Below are 22,396 nucleotides of genomic sequence, written 5' to 3' on the forward strand. Positions count from 1 at the left end.
CTCACAACCACACTTAAATCAAGTCAGGCAGCAACGAGTGGAGTAACACTTGTCATTATAAACAGCAGCCCCTGCGCTGCCCTGAGTGATGTGGTTGGCCTGACGGAACCTTCTGTGTGTCCTGGTGACAAACGGCCCCATTGGAGAAAACAGCTTCCAAGATATACCTTTTGGGGTCCATACATTCACTGAGGTTCACCATCCTCGGTCCCATGCCGCCTTTCTGGTTTTTTTCCCATCCAACTGCTTTGGGACAATCTTAAAGCAAATAAAATAGTGAGTTGAATGAAGGAAGGAAGAACAAAAACAAGTAAGTCAAGTAGCAAGAGGGCCAAACATTAATAAGCTTTCAGTTCACTTCTTTCTCACAGAGGCTCCAGGGCTTGAACTTGCACGTACTTGCTAAGTGGCTCACCATCTGCCCCAACTACCCATACCCTTGTGGAGAGACCACCAGACCTGGGCATGGTTTTTCTGTAGAAGGGCTTCTGAAATAACCCTCGATTTTCGTCTGAGTTGCCTCCACTTCCCCAGTTCCTGGAAGTTGCTCAAAATAAGACGATCCCCTCTGGGCTATGTATACCCTGTGCAGGGCTCTCTAACCAAGGAAGACCAGCCAGTGTGACTACACTTTTCCGCTGAAGTTCCCAACAGGCTTTCAACCTCTGCATTCAGTTCCTCCTTTCTGTTTCTCATCCTTACCATGTCCCTCTGCTCAGCCTCCCAAGACTGTCACTGAGCACCTGGCCTGTCCCTCTGTTAAGCAGCCCTCTTCTTTACGTTTATCCTTATCCATTCAAACCTTCCCCTTCCCTGACTTCTCTCTTCTCCACTAACCTCTCTTAATCTCTGCTATGGGTGCCTCAGAACTTTAATTCCAGTTCTCAAAGTGTGCTCTGTATGATGCTCTGAGAGGATAAGGGTCCTGTGGTTGCTCTATTCTGCTATTAGAAAATCTCTTAAGTGTCTCACTTGCTTTCTAGAAAGCTCCTGCTACTTTCTCACCTTAATGGTAATGTGACTTCCTTGGTGGAAACCTGCTAATGGGGGCCTCTCTTACACTCCTCACATCTTAGGACCTTTGTCACTCTCCCATTCTCACCAAATACCTGACATTCACACTAAAACCTTAACTCCTTAACAGGGAATTCACGTGGCCACAATCTATGCTGCTAGCATCCCTTCCAATGTCTGCCTAAGTAACACTCTCCGAAGGAACAGAAACTCCCTGACTTAAAAATGTATAGGACTGCTGGGAAGAATTGTATGTTTCTAATTTGTATGTTGGTGTTCTTTGGCCATTCTTCTACTTTTAGATTGCTGTCAACACTTCTATTTTTCTTTCCTTGGGAACTTTTTAGCTTTTGACCTCTCTTTTTTAAAGTAGTATTGCTCAATATAATTATGGGACCTAGAAGGTGTAGATTTTCTTAATGCAATCTTTCCTTTCTGGGATAGAATGACCAATAGAAAACCTTGGGGCCAGTTAAACTCGAAAGCTACTTGGGCCCCACTGTGGCTGGAGACATCATTCACAGCAAGGAGCCAGAAAACAAACGTCCCTTCCCATTTGAACTCAGGCACTCTGATGTGGTCCTTTTTTTTTTTTTTTTAATGTAACAAAGTTAAACTGATATAAAAGAGGAGTTCTTACAGAGGTTAAGAGTTCAAAATTCTTTTTTTCTAGGAAAAGGAGTTCAGACATGTTACTAAATTCATATTTTGTTTGTTTTCCTTAACTACTCTTACATTAATAAAAAAATACCTCTCTAACATATAGCCAAAAACTTGAAAGAACTTCAGAACCACAGTTTAGTACTATAACTAACAACTCTGGCCTAAGTTTTCTCCTGTTACAGATAAGAAGTCATAGACAAAAACAAAATTTCATTTCAAATGAAAACATCTCTGTACTCAAAATGTCACAGCCATTTCTAAGAAATATATATAAAACTAGATATATTAGCTATATCTAGATATAGATATATTACTTATATATAGATATATTAGATACAGCTTATTAACAATGAAAAAATATATTTAATCCTTCAATAGTATTTAGTCAGTTCTATCTGCCTCTATATAAACTGTATCCATAAGACATGCCCCAAATAATAGAAAAATATTTTTTAGGAGAAAATCAGGTCTTGCTTTCCCACAGCTGAACAAGCAGGAGGAGAACATCAAGGACAGGAATTAAGATGAAGAATGTCCCACTCACAGCAGAGTCTGCTGCCTCCTTCCCCTGGCTGCCAGTACACTTTTTGTATCAGCAATGGACAGTGGGCTCCTTGTACCACAAGGAGCAAAAGATGATTAAAATTGTACTTATGCCATTGTCATTGCAATTTTGGGTTGTCTTCAAAATAATAAAAAATACTACCATATCAATAGCCTTCATTTCATACTATGATACAGAGTAACTCTTTACAAATTTTTATTTAAAGTTTTATTTAGAGCTAAGAGGGAAAACATTAATTTACATGAAAATGAGAAAACTGGCCTTTCCTAAACTAAATAATCTACACTCAATATCAAGTATAAAGAAGATACATTGGGGTGCCTGGGTGACTCAGTTGGTTAAGCAGCTGCCTTAGGCTCAGGTTATGGTTCCAGGGTCCTGGGATCGAGCCCCACATAGGGCTTCCTGCTCAGCAGAGAGCCTGCTTCTCTCTCTCCCTTTGCCTTCTGCTCTGCTTACTTGTGCTCTCTGTCAAATAAATAAATAAAATCTTTTAAAAAAAAGATATATTGAAGGTATTTATTGGGTGATAGGAAACACCTTTTTCAAAAGGAAATGTGCAATGCTTCCGGGCTTTGCCAGCTTCACCAAGCATCAGCGAGATCATTGGGACTGTGAAGGAAGAATCATACAATGACTTTAGCATAAAAATGGAAAAAAAAGTGCCTCCTCTGAAGGACAGCTGGCAGGATTAAGTGAGTGAAGAAGTGTGGAAGGCACCTGGTGGCCTGCCAGGCACAGACCAGGCACATATCACTTGTTAGGGAACTCACCCATTCCCCTAGAACTATCTACAACTGTGGCTTAATAACATGCAGGTATGGCACCTCAGTTAACAGCACATGGAAGCTATTTTAGAAGGTGCCAGAAGAGGGTGCTAAATCAAATGCATGGATCTAAAGACAGCAGGAAAGCTGTGGATTTCTTAGGGCTCTCAATTTACAACCTATGCCCTTCTTTGCCTAACCAAGCTGAATCCACTGTCAATCTATCCAGGAAATCTATTTAAGACAGTTATCAGTGCTGTGGCAAAGAATCTCCAATAAAATGCCCTCAGAGCCAATCCTGAAACCTTCTGACATCACTGTAGAAATGACATCTCAGAAGAGAAGCTAACACTGCCCTCCCCAACACACACACACACACACACACACACACTCTCTCTCTCTCTCTCTCTGAGGCACAGGACCCCCAGATGCCGTGGAACAATGTAGATGTGGTGAAAAGCAAATTAAACAATGTGTATAAAGGTACCCTGGAAAGCATGTAAGTCATAGAAATCTGAGGGATCATTTTGGAGAGTGCTGGGCTTTGTGTAAATAGGAAATTAACATAAATAAGCATTTATTAAATGCCTATAATATGCCAGATAGTGTTCTGTCTTTTATACAGGACACACATTCATCTAAGGGAGACTCCATGAGGTAAGTATTATTTTTATTTTACTCGAATTTGAGTATGTATTCTTTGTAACATGTATAAAAATACATAAATGAATACACACACACACACACACACACACACACACACACACACACACACACACACATATATCTATAAAATATCCGTGAGCCCAAGTTTCCTAACTTACGAACTGGAGATAACAGATGATGTCTACCATTCAGGATCTAGTGAAGAATATTAAATGTGGAAGGAGAAATGGCACTTTTGCTGACTGAGTTACTATATGGAGAGAAAGATCACATAACTTTACACAACAAATAAATATGTAAGTATAGTATTTTGTTCTTCCTGTAAGAAAGTTCAGGAATAAAGATTTTATGTGAAACAAAAGCTAGGTGGTGGGGGGAGAATCTTCAAGACTGGAGGGAAAAAACAAAGGCCTGAAGGAAATTTCCTGAGGACCGTCTTTGCCTTTGTTCCTTTCTGAATAGTAGAGTGTGCCCTCTGTTCAAGGGAGGTGTTCCCACAGGCAAAGAGGTAGGCGCTGTACTTTTCTCTACCTTCTGCTGCCATTGTGAAGGGAATGAAAGGAAAGTTAAACTTGCTTCATTTCCTGATAAATGATAATTATATGCATTCTCAAAGACTGGCAAATTACCTGGGCTAAATGCCATTTCTGGAAGCTTCACTTCGAAGACGATGCTGTGAGCAATGTCTCTCACCCCCTGCATGGTGCGGTCCCGGAAGCAGAGGACTTCAACAGACTGGAAACTGCTACTCCTTGATGTCAGGCCCCAGGTTTGAATTAATTCATTTTTTTTTTTTTAAGGAGGGAAAAGAAAGAGCTCACATAAAAGCTTCAGCAAAACCAGTTGGAGAGTATTCAATTCATTGTTAATTATGCCTCCCTGAACTCTCGGGGCATGGCCTTAACCTCTGAGAGATTTTGAACACATTCACGTATGCTTTTCTTTGTCCAAATGCTTAGATACTGAACAATGAATTGGCTGTGATTTCTAAATGAATTTTATGTAACAATCACATTAAATAAATAAATAAATAAATAATTTTGACAAATGCATCTTAAATACAGGGGGAAAAAAGCTTACAAGACATTAAAAGAAGCTCTAAGACATTCACGGGTTCTCCTGGCCCCCCTTCTCCCTCTGAACTCATATTTTATGAAATAGTACCTCAGTCAGAAGTAGTTAGCAAGCCTATGTGTACTCTCCAGACACACTACCTAGGTAAGCAAGTGTAACAATTCTCCCTCTGGGGACAATCTATAATTAACTATCTTCGTTTTTTTAAAGCATTTTTATGTAAGTAAAACAGATATGAAGACAAGTACACAAATCCTAAACATAAAGGAGCTTATCTCGTGCCTCTCCCAGTCACTGGCCAGCCCCTTTAAGAGTAACTACTACTCTAGGGGCGCCTGGGCGGCTCAGTGGGTTAAGCCTCTGCCTTCTGCTCGGGTCATGGTCTCGGGGTCCTGGGATCGAGCCCCACATCAGGCTCTCTGCTCAGCAGGGAGCCTGCTTCCCCCTCTCTCTCTGCATGCCTCTCTGCCTACTTGCAATCTCTCTCTCTGTCAAATAAATAAATAAAATCTTTAAAAAAAAAAAAAAGAGTAACTACTACTTTAATGTCTAAGTCTATTCCTGGGTTTTTCCTGCTCTGATCTTTACAGAGAAGGAATCATAGAGGGCCTATTCTCTTAAGGGCTGGATTATTTCCACTGACCCTCATGGCATCCATGTTGACATGAGCATCAGCAGGTCACTCAGATTTACTACGACATCACATTCCATCACAATGAATATGCCACAATTTATCGACCATTTCACTGTTGAAGGACATCTGGGTTATTCCTGGTGTTTGACTATAAAGAATGCTGCTGCTGTAAACATCCCTGCATGTGTGTTTTGCTTCTAAGCACACATTTCTATGCATTATCTACCTGGGAAAGAAACTGTTGAGCCATAGATAGTTTTAACTTTGGTTGATGCTGCCCATTTTTGAGCAGTTTGAGGGTTCCAACTGATTCACATCTTTGACAACACTTGGTGCTGTCATCTTTTTCAAGTCATTTCACAGGCATGTAGTAGTATCTCAGCATGGTACCTCATTATCTCTATTACTGAGTAGAATCTCATCATATTTTATGTCCATGATGACTAATGATGTTGAGCATCTTTTTTAAATGTATACTGACCTCTTAGACACCCTCTGTTTTCATTATTTTAGGGCTAGAAGAAAAGGAAGAGCGCAGCAGTAAGAAAATCCTATGTGAGGCTGACCCAGACAGCTGGAGGGAGGGGCTGGAATTTCCAGCTTGGGACCTCTGGCTGCTCACTCTGCCCTACTCTGAAATGTCTTTAGTGCAATATGGTCAGTCTGCAGCTCTGTAACATACCTGCTTAGGGGCTCCCACTGATGGAAACTGGATCATGACTGATGAATTGATTTATTATCTAATTTCTATGCCAGAAATGAAAAAATGCATTGGAAAAAAAAGAGACACAGACAGAGGCATACACAGTGTCAAAAATAGAGTGACAGAGACAGACAGACACAGACACACACATGTAAATACCATCGGTGCGCTGCTAGGACCAAAAGATTCCTCAAAGGCCATCCAGGATGCTGGGCTAAGTTACAGGGATCATATACACCAATTGTTATCTGTGAAGAGAAAAGATGTTTTGAGTGAGTCAAGTGTCATGCCAGGTTCACAGTACAGACCCTGCTAACACTTACTCTTCCCTTTTATGCTATTCTGCAAAAGCATTAACAATTAGACACATGATGAAGGGCTAGAGAGTAGAGAAGAAAGCAAAAGGATCTCACACCAGACCACAGGGCTTCTAGATGGAGGGGCTATCGAATTCTTCTCTGCAGCCTGCACACCTTGCAGTAGGCTTGGCATAGTAGGAACCAGATACATTCAGAAGGAAGAAAGATTGCAGGGAAGGTAGCAGGGAGGGAAGACAGTCAACTGCCAGGGCTCACACAGAGAACATCCTCTCATAAAGAGACACAACCTGTGAAAACTATTAATGTTTATGTAACAAAAAAATCAAAGAAGGGTCACTACCATTACAAGCCTACTGTCAGATCAAATGAAAAAGTCAGATGCTCTTGGGGGCCTGGGTGGCTCAGTGGGTTAAGCCTCTGTCTTCGGCTCAGGTCATGATCTCAGGGTCCTGGGATCGAGCCCCGCATCAGGCTCTCTGCTCAGCAGGGAGCCTGCTTCCCCCTCTCTCTCTGCCTGCCTCTCTGCCTACTTGTGCTCTTTCTTTCTCTGTCAAATAAATAAATAAAAAATTTTTTAAAAGTCAGATGCTCTTGATATCGTTAATATGTATTTCCTTCCACTCCATCCCCCTCCAAGTCCCTCAACACTGACCTCTGCCTAGAAAACTCTATCCAACTTCAAATACCACTTCTTCAGTGAAGACTCCCTTTGGTGGGAATAGTCACTCTGCTGTGCTTCCACAGCAATTTGTAGATTATACATACCATTTTTTACTTTTTCTTCTTCCTTGCAAAAGACAATGAGTATGCAGCACCCAGATCTTAATTTCTAAATACCATTCTCCAATAAAAGGAATCGGGGCTCCTTGAACACATGGCTAAGTCTAGGGCTGAGGCAGGGAAAATACAAATGAGCCTGCAGCATCTTGTATACCAGAAAGTAAGTGCTCAACAAACAAAGGCATGGAGCCATGCCAATGGGACACCAGAATCAGCACTCGATGGTTAAGGCTAGAACAATCTGAACAATGCAAATAAATAAGGCAGGACTGGATTATAATCCAAGGTATAAAATAAATACCTGTGAGTCCATACTGGTATAAATAAATGATGGGATAAATAAAAGTAAGAAGGTGAAGAGTCAAGTCTTCCTTATAGAAGATTTCCAAACAATATACTGCTCTTTCTAGGAGTAGAGCTTAATCCTTCTCCTCCTGGAGAGTGGGCTAGACTCAGTGACCTACTCCCAAAGAACAAATAGTAACTTCACTAGAGACAAACCTGGAAAAGACTACCTTAACCACATGATCAAGTTTAACATCGTCATGGATGCCATGTGCATATCAGGAACCCAAGATATGATGCAATGACTAGGGCAGCTCACCCTTGGTGGCTTTCTTCCCAAAAACCCATAATCCCAGTCTAATCATAGGGAATCATCAGACAAATGCAAATTAAGGAACATTCTATCAAAATAACTGTCCAGTACTCTTCAAAACTGTCAAGGTCATCAAAAACAAGGAAAGTCTGAGGAATTACTACTGACCAGGGGAGACCAAGGAGTTATGACAACACCATGCAATGTAGTCTCCTGGAATGGCTCCTGGAACAGAGGAAGCCATTGTGGGAAAAACTGGTGAAAAGGAGAATAAAGTCCAGAGTTTAGGTAAGAGTAATCCACCAATGTTGCTTTCTCAGGTACTATGGATAACATCAGAGAAAACTGAAACTGGGTGAGAGTGTATGGTAATTCTCTTTGCACTGTAGTTTCAATTTTTTAATAAATCTAAAGTTACTCCAAAATAAAAGGTTTATTTCAAATAAAAGAAGACAATGAGCATCTAGAGAGCAGGGAGTATCTTTTTCATCTCCCCATGATCAGTTCGTATATACATACCAGATACTTAGTGAATGCATGTTGAATAATGAAAAGATGGACGGATGGATGAGTAGGTGGGTAGGAGAGAGGGAAGGAGGGAGTGAGGGTGGATGGGTTGGTGTGTGAAAGGAGGGAGAAAGGGAGGGATGGAGGAAAGATGGCTGGGAGAGAACCATAAATCAACCGACAGGTTTCCTTTATAGGTATAGTTTTGTGTTAAATAAATAAAACACAGTAGAATTTTAGTTACTCTAGATCCACTAAGTTCCATAAGAATGGGGCCAGGGCAAACAACTCCATTTATTTTACTACAATGCTCAATATAATATTAGACACAAAGCAGAAGCTTAACCCTTACTCAGAGAAAGGAAAAGAAAGGAAACAAAAGATAGAAAGTCAGGAAGGCAAAAGGAATGCAAGCAAGCAGGAAGGAAAGAAAGGCCTGTAAGTCCACCATCCAGAAAAAAACAGCATTAACACCTTGGTATATAATCTCCCATAATTTTATCTTTGCATAAATATATTTTTATCACAACTTTTATACAATTATATAATTTTAGTATAATTTTTATTACTAAATGAAAATGAGACAATGCTATAAATACTGTTTTATAGCTCTTATTCTATTGTTAACTCTCTTCTATGCCAATAAATGTCTTTCTACAACCTGTCAGTAGTGGCTGAATGGCATTCCATTGTACTGGTGCACCAGAACTTTTTTTCTATTTCCTGTATGGAAGGACAATTAATTAGCCTTCATCTGTGCTCAATAAAAATCTCTGAATATGAATTCTACTCTAGTACTATCAGATAATTCCTGCATTGTTCCAAGAGTACTCTTTTTTTGCTACCTTCTCTATGTGAAATTTTCTTATTCTTAACACTGAAGCTTTTTGTGTAGATGCATTTCCTGTCTTTAATGCAAACAGACAGATTCATATTTTATTCAATACAGATTCAGACATATAACTATCCTTTCAGAAAACACAGAATATCTTTATTTGAGACTTCCTTTTCCATGGGAGATAAAACACCAGCATCCAAGAAGCTTTTAAAAACAGAGTTTGCACAGACTATTCTGAGTACTGCCCCTTGCTACATGACTGGCCTAAGGCAAATCAGTCAAATCCTTTAAGCCTCAGCTGTTTTTTTTGGGGGGGGGTAGTCAGAAAGGGGCAGGGGGAGAGAGAGAGAGAAAGAGAGAGAGAAAGGATCTTAAGCATGCTGGGCATGGAGCCTGACGTGGGGCTTAGTCAAGAGTAGGATGTTAACTGACTGAGCCACCCAGGCACCCCTAGGCCTTGGCTTTTTTTTTTTTTTTTTTTTTTTTTTTTTTTTAAGATTTACTTGAGAGAAAGAGAGTGAGTACTGGGCAGGAGCGGGGGGGGGGGTGGGGTGGGGTGGAGGGCGGGGCAGTAAGCAGAGGGAGAGTGGGAGAAAGAGAGAACCTCAAGCCGACTCCCCACTGATCGCAGAGCCTGACACCGGGGCTTAATCTCACGACCCTGAGAGCATGACCTGCACCAAAATCAAGAGTCTGACACTGAAACTGACTAGGCCACCCAAGCATCCAGGTCTCAGCTTTTTTTTTTTTTTAAAGGATTTTATTTATTTATTTGACAGACAGAGATCACAAGTAGGCAGAGAGTCAGGCAGAGAGAGAGGAGGAAGCAGACTCCCTGCTGAGCAGAGAGCCTGATGCAGGGCTCAATCCCAGGACCCTGGGATCATGACCCAAGCCGAAAGCAGAGGCTTTAACCCACTGAGCCACCCAGGTGCCCCGGTCTCAGCTTTTTAAGCCCGAATCTCTGGGCACCTACTTCACAGAGACACAGTGAGAATGACAGGGTATGGTACTGACATGAAAAGCCCTGTATATGGGTAGTGCTACTAACATTATTCGTGCTTCCAAATCTCCAGTGGTGAGTCTAGCCACGTGTATCTGTATAAAGTGTCGAAGCGATGCTGGTGCCTGCTGTTGGACCAGTCCATACACTTATTTGGAGAACCATTAGAGAAGGTGATCTTGTAGACTAAAGAGAAAAGTCTGTGGGGCCATTTTTCATTACCTTGGAAAGTCTGGACTGGCTCTATGTCTTTCCATTCTCTGTAAATGTGGTCCACGCACCAGTAGCACCACCTGGGAATCTGCTGGAAATGGAGAATCTCAGGCTCCCGGTCTCCAGTCCCACTGGATCCGACTTTGCATTTTTTTTTTTTTTAAGATTTTTTTTTAATTCATTTACTTGACGGACAGAGATCACAAGCAGGCAGAGAGGCAGGAAGAGAGAGGGGGAAGCATGCTCCCTGCTGAGCAGAGAGCTAGATGCGGGGCTCAATCCCAGGACCCTGGGATCATGACCTGAGCCGAAGGCAGCGGCTTTAACCCACTGAGCCACCCAGGCGCCCCCTGACTCTGCATTTTAACAAGGGCCCAGGTAAACTGCACGCTCACGGCAGGTTGAGCAGCACTGCCCTGCTCCTCAACTCTCTCCTGTCTTGGTCTTCATATTTGAATGTGCGTGACAATCACTTGGGAAGCTTTCAAAAATCCTGCTGCCTGGGTCCCACCACTCGAGATTCTGGTTTCACTAGTCTGGGCTGTGGCTTGAGCATTAGTTATTCTAAAAGCTTGCCTGGTAATTCTAAAGCACGACAAGTTACAAAGATCTCTTGAGAGTGCAGCGGTTGCTTAAAGTATGGTCCCCCACACATAAACTGCATCGGAACTGCCCAGGCCGCTCTTGGAACTTGCACGACCTGAGCGTCATCCCAGACTGCCCTAGGTACCAATACCCACGTGCTCTATGACCTCCTCATGTGATTCTTACGTACACTACCATTTCAGCACTAGCCACCACAGGTCTAGGATTGCTTAAAATGGAGTTCATTGAATCCTATATTTCTCCTATGGTTAACTGTGATTATTTGTTGAAGCACGGTATTTTTTTGATCCAAACGCACCACAGACTATAAAATACACTTTCAAAACAGGACAGAAGAAAAAGGGGGAACACCACTACATTAAATATACACTACAATTGCAAGAAATTACTGACTTTGGGGAAATTAAAATGTGAAGAAAAATGCATTTGAGAATGGAGGAACTACAGGATGCATTTCATAACTGTTTCTTTGCCGGCCTCGCTCTGTGCAGGCTCAAGCAATGTCTATCACATGCATCTTTCCATCCCTAGTGCCTGGTACAGTAATGGATGTTCAGCAAATTCCGCTGAATAAATGACAGAACTGGCCATTTCTCCAGGCCCCGCTATATGGGAAGCTCTGCCCCTTATACCCTATCTTTGGGCAGGGATCCTGGGAGGCAGCTGGAGGGAGGGAGATGATGGCTAACCAACAGAGATCTGAAGCTCACATATAAAGCCATGGTACAACATCTTGGCTGGCCCTTTTCCCTCCCCTTTCCTTTCTCAACAGTACAGGTTCCCCCTTCAGTGACATTTTCACACTGGGATTGCCCTGGATGAGAATGTGACAGTTTAATCTCAAAGGACTTGCTCTGAGAGATGAGAGAACCCGAAAAATGAGGCACTCCCCCCAGGGCTCCCTCTGAATGAAGAAGTTGTCTCCCTTGAGTTCTTCTGGTCCTGTTGGCAACTGCCACCACCTGGGACACCCTTCAGCTTTAGTCCCTTCTGTCAGCCATGACAGATGGCATCTGCTGGACAAACTACATTTAAGTAATCATTGCTTTGCCTTCACATTTTAAAAAATTTATCAAAGACATTTACAACTCTATCATCCAGCAAGAAAAGGGGGAGAAGGGGGAGGCTGGCATTCTACTTCTATAACATTTAAAACAGCTTAGAAGAAGAAAATGACCTGATGTGGTAGAAAAAGCCAGAGGTCAGCAGGCATGTGTTCTAATTCTACCGCTAACTGATTTTCAGAACTTTAGGTGTGAGTAGGCAAGCATACTTGTAGGGAAGAAAATCGACCGTGAAGAAATTCTCTCCTTACCTATAAAATGGAGGGGTTGCATCATTTCATCTCAAAGGATTCCTTCTAGTTCCAGAATTATAGAACTTGGTAGAACATTAAAGAGAAATAAAATCCTACATAGGTTATAAGACAACATAGACTTATTACGCTCAATCTTACTGGATATTTAAAAGCGACTCAATTTTTATTTAGGAAGAATCTACATAGCCTCAATCCAGAAAATGACCTTCGTATTGAGACTCTGAATTTCAATTTTCAAATGTGACTCAATAAATCTGGACTCTTAGCAGATGCCTTATTCTCATAAAATTTCTCTATACCTTAGGTTTCTCCTCTTTGGAGAACATGGAGACTGGACACAAGGCAAGCTCAACAAATGCTAACTATAACAGCAATGTAAATAAACTCTATGTCGTACCTGCACTGACCCTTCTATTCAGTTCAATCTGTTATCGTTATGTAGCGATCTACCTTCCATCTCAAAGTTCCCTTTTTCCTAACTGGCAGAGAAAAGAAGGGGATAAGTTCCAGTTTATCAAATACTTTCCACATTTAGGCTTTATCATCTATAAGTGTAGAGTTGGGACTAAATGAAGTTATAGAAACAAGAACGTCATATTAGATACTGTAAGTGGTGCCTAATTTCTTTTTTTTTTTTTTTATTTATTCATTGGTTAGAGAGAGAGAGAGAGAGAGCGAGCGTGCACAGGCAGACAGAGTGGCAGGCAGAAACAGAGGGAGAAGCAGGCTCCCCACTGAGCAGGGAGCCGGATGTGGGACTCGATCCCAGGACGCTGGAATCATGACCTGAGCCGAAGGCAGCCGCTTAACCAACTGAGCCACCCAGGCATCCCAGTGGTGCCTAATTTCAAAGAATGAGTACATTTCTGACACTAAATACAAAGGCAATGAGATAGGAAGGTAGTAAGAAAAAAACCCCAACTTTTTCTGAGCAGAAAAAAACAGGAATCAGTTTCTTAGAGCAACCTGACCTAAGATGAGCCACAGAGTAGGAATGAACTGCCGAAGAGAAATCTATCAACCACACAGGGCAGTCAACTTCGAGATGCTTTAAAGTAACTCTCCTACCCACATGAGGCATGCATGAGTACAAAAAGCAAGCATCCAGACAGGAAAATGACAGAATCCATTTGACATTAGGCTGAACATCCTTTAATATTTCTCTGACGATTCAAAAGTGATTCCAAAATCTTTAAGTGCTTTCGGAACCAAATCAGGAACCTCAATCACTGTAGGAATTAGTCAGCATAATGCTAGGTAAGCCAGCTTAACCGTTTGGGTAAACAGATTTTTTTGTTGGTGGTAGTGGCAGTCAGAAATCATCATGGGCTAGGAGTTCTGCCTTCTCCACCTGGCTTTGTCACACAATCATTGTGCAAAGCTGGGCAAATCACTTCTTTTACAATACCAATCAGTAGAAAGAAGCAAAATGTAATTGGGGGAAAAAAAACTTTGTTTAGAAGGTTGTCGAAATAAATGCTCCTTTCAACTTGGCCGAGAGCACACAATTCGTTGAAGTAGCTCAGTCATGCTCTGGCTATGGTCCACCCAGTTATTTGCTGAAAAAGTACATGAGAAGGAAAAGAGGGCAAAATTGTCAACTTGAGTACCTTCAGCTAGAGAAATTTCCACACTGCTCCCTTAAAACACGCTTATCTGACAAATGGCCATCTACTACTCAAATACTTGATGTAACAGGAAATGCGCAAAGGCAATTACATGTTTTAAAAGTACAGGATACAAAAATCCAAGTATCTAATGCACTGCAATGTCACAGACAGCTGCCAAGATGTAGAGCTTGCTAAGTGAAGAAAGAGGCCCACTAATAGCATACCAATTGCTGTTCCTTTGCTTCGCTCCTGTCCAAAGATCTTAAAACCCCAGAATTAAAGGCTAATGTTGTTAAAATTACAAAATGTTTCCCAAACATCCAATCTTCAATAACTGCTCTGAGGAAAGCAGAAGACTCAAGCAAGCTTTCGCAAAAGACTGGCAATGGCACAGAGATATGGGCTGTTTTTGATGGAATCACAAACACTGGCTTGAAAGACAACTAATTGTTAATGATGCGGTTGTCACCGTGACCAGTAGTGGAATCATCATCTCACCGAGGGAACGAAGTATGTAAATAAGGCCCTTTTTTAACTGGTTCAAATGTGTAAAATGTGTAACATCCCAGTGCTGGTCTGGGTGCATGGCTGGCAGGAGGGAAAACCAGCACAGTTTGTGAGCCATAGTTATGACAGGCAGTGGCAGGCCGGAGCTGGCCTGAACAGACTTGGGAAAGCCAACTGTTACCATCTCTTCCCATCTCTGCGTTGTGACTTCATGTTGGCAGCCTGAACTCGGCCATGGTGGGAGGACTGACACCATGAAAAGAAGCAAACATACACAATCAGGGTTTTGCCCCACCGGAGAGCCGGCTGTCAAACATTTACGAGCACACCACTGATCATAGACCTTAAAATGTCCAAATCCTTTAAGTCAGTAGTTCTCTATCTAAAAATCCTTCCTAAGGAAATAATTCAAGGTAAGTGGATAGAGGGCAGGAATCTGATGCACAGGGAAGCTCCTAATAATGAAGAAGTATGAGAAAACTAAATGTCAAAAATTTGATGTTATCTATCAGAAAGGAAGTTGATGCAGAGTGTAACAGTATTATGCTGAATGTTACAATTAAAAAATAATATGGTATCATCTTAGTCTTTAAAAATAGAAAAAGATTAGTAGGAAATATACAAAATGTGTACTTTAAAAAAAACCTGAAACCCTGAAATAATAGTTGAATAGCGTTGTGAGAATTTAAAAACAGAAAGATGCAGCTGGAAATGAAAATCACAAATGGAACCATCCTTAGTGCAGTTCATTTATCGGCCAGTACTCTCCCACTGGGCAACCAACCAGCACTGTCCAAACTAAAGTGATAAGCTATTTGTGAGTTCCAGTCACGTAGTGGCTCACAACTGGTATTTTTCAGAAAAGATAAAAAAGAGGATAGAAAATGGAATGCTTAGTGCCTAATAAAGTATTATTTTGTGAAGGAAAATGCTAATATAGCTGAGAAAAAAATGCACTTAAAAAAAGGTATCTTAAGTTCAGGCTAAGAAATAATCAGGGCATCTATTAGAGGTCTCTCTTTTCTCAACTCTGACATATCTACATGGCTAATGAAATTATCCCACTTGACTTCGTAAGCTCATAAAATTCATCAATTGTTTATTTTTAATTTACAATCCCTTATATGACTGAGATAGCTCACTATATACACTTCTGAAAGACACAGTACTTTTTCATTTGTTCAGAATTTTATTGAGGACCTAAGACCAGTTTAAGATATTTTGTAGATGCAGATACATTAAGATACAGGCTCTGCCCTTTAGGAGCTTACCATCTAGGATAGAACAAAAAGTAACTTGTATAAGGGAACAGGACATAAAATGAGGATCAGAAAGTAAGTGCAGTGAGATCAGAAAAGGAAAGATCATACACGGCCAGGCCACCCTGTGAGAAGGCTTCACCATGGAGCTGGAATTCCAACAAGTAGAGTTTCTCAGGATTTTCACATAGAATATGTTTCAGATGATACTGTGTGAGGTCAAAGAGAAATACAGAAAAAGTCCTACATAGACTTGATTAGTGGGGGTAGGGGTGCGGGTGAGGATTCTCTGAAGAAACAGGCAAGCTCAGCTGAGCAATGGTTTATGAGGAAAACAGCGGAAGATGAAGCAGGAGAAGTGGCCTGGAGCCAGATGGAAGACACCATTAACCCGATCACTGAATGATAGGGTGAATGTGAGTAGTTTGAAGCAAGTGGTGGTAAACAGGATGGAAGCAAGAAAACTCTAACTGTCCAGAACAGAAGTAATCAGGGCCTGAACTATGGTGGCAACTCTGGAAATAAGTTAAAATACAGATACAAAATATATCAGGAAGGAAAACTGAAATAACTTTATCACAAATCGGAAAGGAGGAACCCAAAATTACTTTGAGGTGTAAAAGAGCTAGGAAAATCTGGAGGAGAAGCTGATCTGGGAACAGCAGGGCTGGGAGAGGATGAAGATTAAAGAATGTTCCACAACATTCCTTGGAGGGCTAAAGAAATCTAAGTGATTTTGAATTTTGCAATGATCTATTAAGACATGAACATCAGATTTTTTTTTTTTTAAAGAATAATAAAACAAAACTCAGAGTTTTTCTGACCTTTGTCCTTTGGTCTTGGAAAAAATCACTGTAGTGTTTAAGCAGGGAAACCAGCACCATGTTCTCATCATACTTGATTAAGAAGTAAGGTAGCGCTGGGACTCCTTCTGTTTGACAAAGATCATCATATGCACGCTCAAGGCCTTGAATCTAAGAACAGGAAACATTGGGTTATTCTCCAGACAATTACTTTCTAGTTCTGAGCTAAAAATTAACATAAAAGGTACAATAAAGCCAGAAGACTAGAAATGACTGAGCATACCCCTGTTATTCTTTTGTAGCAAATGAACATAGAAGTACCCCAAATAATACCCCTTCACTTCTACGTAACCCTTTCCACGTGCATTGTGGTGTGTCTTAGATAGGGGCACGAGGTTTTGAGGGGACACTTTATGGTACAGCATGGTGGCTCCCTAAGATGTTAATCACAAAGGTGTAGAGAGAGCTCCAAACATTATTTCTCTCCTATAATAACCAAGCACTGAATCCACCACTGATGAATTTTACCTTGAACCTTTCCATAAAATAACAGCATTATTGAGACATACCTCACTTACTAGGCAATTCACCCATGTAAAGTGCATAATTCAGTGCTGTTTTTAGCATGTTTACATGATTATGCAACCATCAGTGCAATAATTTTAGAATATTTATAGAATATAGGATAATTTTAGAATATTTATGTCACTCCTAAAAGAAATCCTGTATACATCAGCAGTCAGTCCCATGGCATTATCCTTTTCCTCCACTTGTATTTCTTCTTAGGAAATTAGTTCCACAAAACTACAACCTTCAATTTTCCCTAAACAAACTTACTACTATTTTTTCATCAATTAGGGTTTCTCCCTGGTGTTAGAATTCATGATTGATGTGCTTCATGATTTCAAATCATCTTGCCACTCAATCCTTGCCTCAACGACAACTGGAATTCTTTGGTTTAGGGTCTGTGTTCTACTAGCCTGATTATTTTCACTGCTCTCCACTAGACCATCTCTGATGACTATATTGTCTTTCTTAGACCAAAAAGGCTAGCTCTCTGTGTACCATTCCTGATGTAGAAGTTCCACAACCTGGTATGAGGGTGGTAGAATGTCTTCTATTTGTTCTCAAAGACTCTTCCCAAAGTATACTGCCTTAGAATCCTCTATAGTGAAAGCGAAAACCACATTTTGGCAAATTCTTGCAGACTTTCAACATGTTCCTATAACTCCTCCCTACCAGCTTAGCCTTTCACCAAATGTCACTGAAAACTTGAAAAAAGTATCACTCAGTACTCCTTCAAAATGATTTTTACAAACATTTTGTAAATAAGTATGCTTCTAGTACCATCTTTGTAGGATTCCATGGTGACGATCTCTCCATTCAGACAAGTGCCTGTCTATCTTTAGAATGAACTAAAGTACTCAACTGTATTAAAACCAATTTTGCCTGCATTTTATTTAATTTCCTGATACCTGTTTTGGTGAAAACCTTTGATCCAAGCCCACCGGCCCCTGAATGAGGGGTATACTCTCTGGAAGGCAGAGAGCAGGGAAGCAAAACCAATAGTAGAAGTGGTACTTCTTTAGATCCTAGAAGAAAGAATATAACAGAAGATATCAGAGTAGCACCAATGATTAAACTGGAATGCATCCATTAATGTAATTCCCCATCGCCATGTAGACAGACACATCGATGCACACAAAATAGGATGAGCTGGTCAGAAAGTCTCATCTCCAACAGAGCTCATGATAGAATACAGAATTTTTGTCTTTCTCTTAAAATATTCCCATACACCACACACTAATACATCATGATAAACATATTAGCCACTTGCTAACAGAAAGTGTTAATTGGCAATTACCATCATCACTGTTAAATACACAAAACCACCCCAGGACACAATTATTATCCCATTTTACGGACAGAAAACTGAAGCTTAGAGGGAGGTGAAGTACTTGAACAAAACAAAGATACTGAGTGGTAGGGAGGGGGTAGAATTCTGTTTCTGAAATTTAAGTTCTGTCCTAGTACCACACATACTATGGTACTAGTATGTACTATACTATCTGGGAAGGCCCAACCAGCAGACATGGTTACCACTCTTCAGAGTCAAATGAATGGAGCATATTACTGAAAAGGCTGTGCCATCCATAACCTCTATATGCCTGCGATAATAAAACACTGCTTTCAGAAATGCCTTGTTGGTGTAATTTGAGTCAACAACTATTAAACACTTGCCATGTACGAAGCAATACATTAGACACTCTGACAATAAGATAAATAAAAGCCAGTTGAGCCCTCAGGCAGCTCACTCTGTACCGGCAGAGATAAAGTGAGTCCATGATTAATAGCCATGGGTCACAGAAGAGGTTCTGAGAACAAAGGAACATCAGTGACATTGAGATTACATCTTCAGAGGTATATGTTCCACCAGGGGAAGCAAGGCAGGGACAATGACTCATGAAGCTGTTCTTGAAAACTGTTCCCACTAAGGTTGGATGCTCTTGCCTCTGAATTCTTACAGCTTTTGTGGCCTAAGTTACTCCTATGGTGGATCTCATAGTTCTATGGGTGTTTTGTTATGCCCCAATAATGGGTCCGTGATTAAAGGAGCGAGACTGATGCAAAGCGGAGGTCAAGCAAAGCTTTATTTCGCACCAAGCATCAAGAATCAAACTGGCCAAAAAAAAAAAAAAAGAATCAAACTGGCCAGCCAGGGCCGCACCTCTTACAGAGAGGGCGACCCAGCTCTCCTTTACGGACTGGCTTTTAAGGGCTAAGGCCAGGCGGTTGGGCCTGGCCACGCACAGGTGGCCAATGAAATTGTAACACACAGAGAAAACTGCACAGTGTTGCTAGGTGACCAACTGAATTACAATTTCACCTTGGTTAAGATTGGTGCCCAAAAGGCCCACAAAGGGCGGGGCCCATACTCCTTGGTAGCTAGGGAGACAGTATGCAACCCCCCACTGATTGGATATCTCCACCTGGCCTGACCCGTCCTTGTATCTGTGCTTTGATACCTTAGGCTGGTTTCTGGTAAACATACTTTTAAGTAAGTCCCCTGGGGGAAGGGGAGCAGGGACAGTTTAAGGGTTAAACAACAAAGTTACTGCTTTATTGTTTAACCTCAATGGAAGCCTCTGGCTAAAATAAAAATATAAAATGGGTCCTTACAGTTTGATAGCTTCTCCATCAGTTTATTTATTTGGCTAATCAGTATTTCTTCTTGAATTTTGCTAAGAATAAAGGATAGGTAGTTGTTTGATGACTTCTTATTAATATATAATTCACACACCATAAAAGTTACCATGTTAAAGTGTAAAAAACCCCCATCAGTTTATTAGTTAGAAACACCCATCCACAGAACTTCCCATTCCCCTTCTCCCTAACCCCTGGGAACTGCTCATCTATTTTCTGTCTCTATGGATTTGCTTTTCCTGGGCTTTTCATATAAACGAAATTTTACCATATAACTTTTTAAATATAAATGTATATATAAACATATGTCTGGATGAGGAAATCTAGTAATTATAGCTTCCAGTCTCTAATTCTGCTATTAACTGATCAACTAAGAACAAATTCCTTTTTTTTTTTTAAGTTTTTTTTTTTTTTTAATACATTTGACGGAGAGATATCACAACTAGGCAGAGAAAGAGGAGGAAGCAGGCTCCCTTTGGAGCAGAGAGCCCGATGCGGGGCTCGATCCCAGGACCCTGAGATCATGACCTGAGCCGAAGGCAGAGGCTTTAACCCACTGAGCCACCCAGGCACCCCCAAATTCCCTTTTGATGGCAGCAAAACAAACTACAAAACAGAAATTAAAGTGTCCGTTCCTTTGAGTACTAAAAACAGCAGAAAGGAAAGTAAAAACACTTCCACAGATTATTCTCTTCCTTATACTTATAAGATTTGTCATAACTGATCTTTAGTCAAAGGTTAAACAATTCAAGATGAAGGACCTCACAATTTCTAAGAAGTTTTACCAGATTATCTTCAGAAGAAAAGGCTTGAATTTCTTAGAAATTCTTTTCAGGATACAAAGGACCTCGATTAAATTAAACATAAAGCCCTTTGTGTTTGAAGAGACTTTTAATTTTTTTTAAAAGGTAGGTTAAGAATGATCAGTAAAAAGGGCAGCAGGGCAAACACACAGAATTCTTGGTACAGAAAACATATCGATGTTAAAGTAACAAACCTAGAAATCTTTAACTAGCACTACTTATGTATCTCTTAGTAGCAGATCTACAAAATTGCTCAAATTTATGCAATTAATTCCAAACTACAGCCAGTAATCTCATAAAGAATTTAAACATTTTTATATCTCTCCCACTATTACACAGAGAGCATTATAACTTGTTAGGAAACATGCTCCTTATAGATAGCCTCCCTTTGGCATGGCCTTCAGTATGATTTTTATCATGCTCTCCTTTGCCTTGGGCAGCAAATCAGATAGGCAGCATTCAGAAGAAACAGAGGATTAGTTCATGAAGGAAGAAGAAAGGCAAGACCTATAACTGGGCAAAAGGAAGGAAGGAAGGAAAGGAGAAAGGGAGGGAGGGAAGGAGGGGAGAGATAGATGTAGGGAAGAGGATTAATATCCAAAGATGATGAAGCTGGTAAAACAAAACACTCAATATATGTTAACATCAATATGTTTATATGCCTTCTCCAAAGAATTTATCCTAAAGAAATAAAATGAGCAGAAAAAAAAAATCAACGTGGCCAATACTGTTCACTGCAGCATTTTTTAAAGTAGTGAATATCAGAAACAACCTAGATGTACAAGAGTCTAAAGAACATACACTTGACAGAATATTACACAGTCAACTTAATTATAAAGGCTAACTTTATTTTACAAGAGATATGTATGTATACAAATATACACACATGCACATACACATGTGCAGTGCATATGCCTGGTCTCTATAACCAACCCTTACATTTCCCCCACACTGCCCACCACAGAGACCAGGTCCTTGCCCCTACTTCCCTAGGCAGCAGATGTTACACTTACACAAAACATTTTTCATTCTTAAAAAAACATAGCTGTGTGGACAAACTATGCAGTGTGAACTCCTCTAGTCTGGGAGCTGTTGGGGGATAGCCAGGATCCCCAAGATGTCATCTTTTCCTTATGCTGATGGACCCAGCAACTGAGCTCTGTAGGACTGTACTGAACAAAGACACTGGTGACAAAGAACCACTATTCCCTGAAGCTGACTTGACTGTCCCGAACGACAAGACATGGGTCTCCGTGTTCCATTAACCATGCAACTAGCAACAGTATAGTCAGAATGAATTAACTTTGCACTGGTGATAAGTGCCAGCACTATTGGGCGACTTATCAAATGAGTGTTTCTTGAACAGCTCTGAATTCAGTAACACCAGGTAGTAGCTTCAGTGAGAAGAGCGCAGACTGTCCTATTGGCACCCTGGACTCGGCTGGGGCATTTCAGCAGTCTGAATATGACTGAGAGTCCATTTACTTACTGCAAAGGTCAAGAGGAGGAACTTGTTGAGGAGGACAGGGTTTTCGAGAGCAGCACCTGATTTTACAGCTTCCCATATCTGTTAGAACAAAGAGAAGGGTCAAGGCAGTTCTCAGGTGTCTCTGAGCTTCTCACAAATGAAGTATAGAGGTGAAAAGCTCCAAGCTCTTCTTTCCTCCAGGCCCAGCATCACTTACCCCAGGCTGTAGAGTGGGTTGTTACCTCACTCTGGCCACTCTGGATGGCCTCTCTACTACCACAAACTCCCTGTGGGGACTGAGGAAAGTGACAGAACCCAGGACCCTCCTCTCACTCAGACTCAGCATCCAAGGAGGAAAGCAGGCCATTTTCATGAATTCATTATTTCCTCCAACGAATATTTACTGATTGTCTACTATTTTACAGGCACATCAGGATTATAGAATAAAAGACACAGTCCCAGGTACCTGGGTG

General features: G+C 40.9%; 1 protein-coding gene across 3 annotated transcripts in view; it reads right to left on the reverse strand.

Annotated features, from left to right (window-relative positions):
- Positions 1–22,396, reverse strand: part of ATG7 (autophagy related 7) — a 239,498-nt gene that overhangs the window by 191,187 nt on the left and 25,915 nt on the right. For 2 of the 3 annotated variants that reach the window (XM_080816771.1, XM_080816772.1), the window contains exons 5-10: positions 21,945–22,022; positions 17,924–18,040; positions 16,470–16,619; positions 6,246–6,334; positions 4,305–4,426; positions 168–258 (exon numbers count right to left, since the gene is read on the reverse strand). In XM_080816771.1, the coding sequence (XP_080672897.1) occupies positions 168–258; positions 4,305–4,426; positions 6,246–6,334; positions 16,470–16,619; positions 17,924–18,040; positions 21,945–22,022 (647 nt within the window). The remainder of the gene's footprint in view (positions 1–167; positions 259–4,304; positions 4,427–6,245; positions 6,335–16,469; positions 16,620–17,923; positions 18,041–21,944; positions 22,023–22,396) is intronic. The other variant, XM_080816773.1, reaches the window with a different exon arrangement.

The sequence above is a fragment of the Martes martes genome (assembly GCF_963455335.1).
Source record: "Martes martes genome assembly, chromosome: 1".
Classification (NCBI taxonomy): Eukaryota; Metazoa; Chordata; class Mammalia; order Carnivora; family Mustelidae; genus Martes; species Martes martes.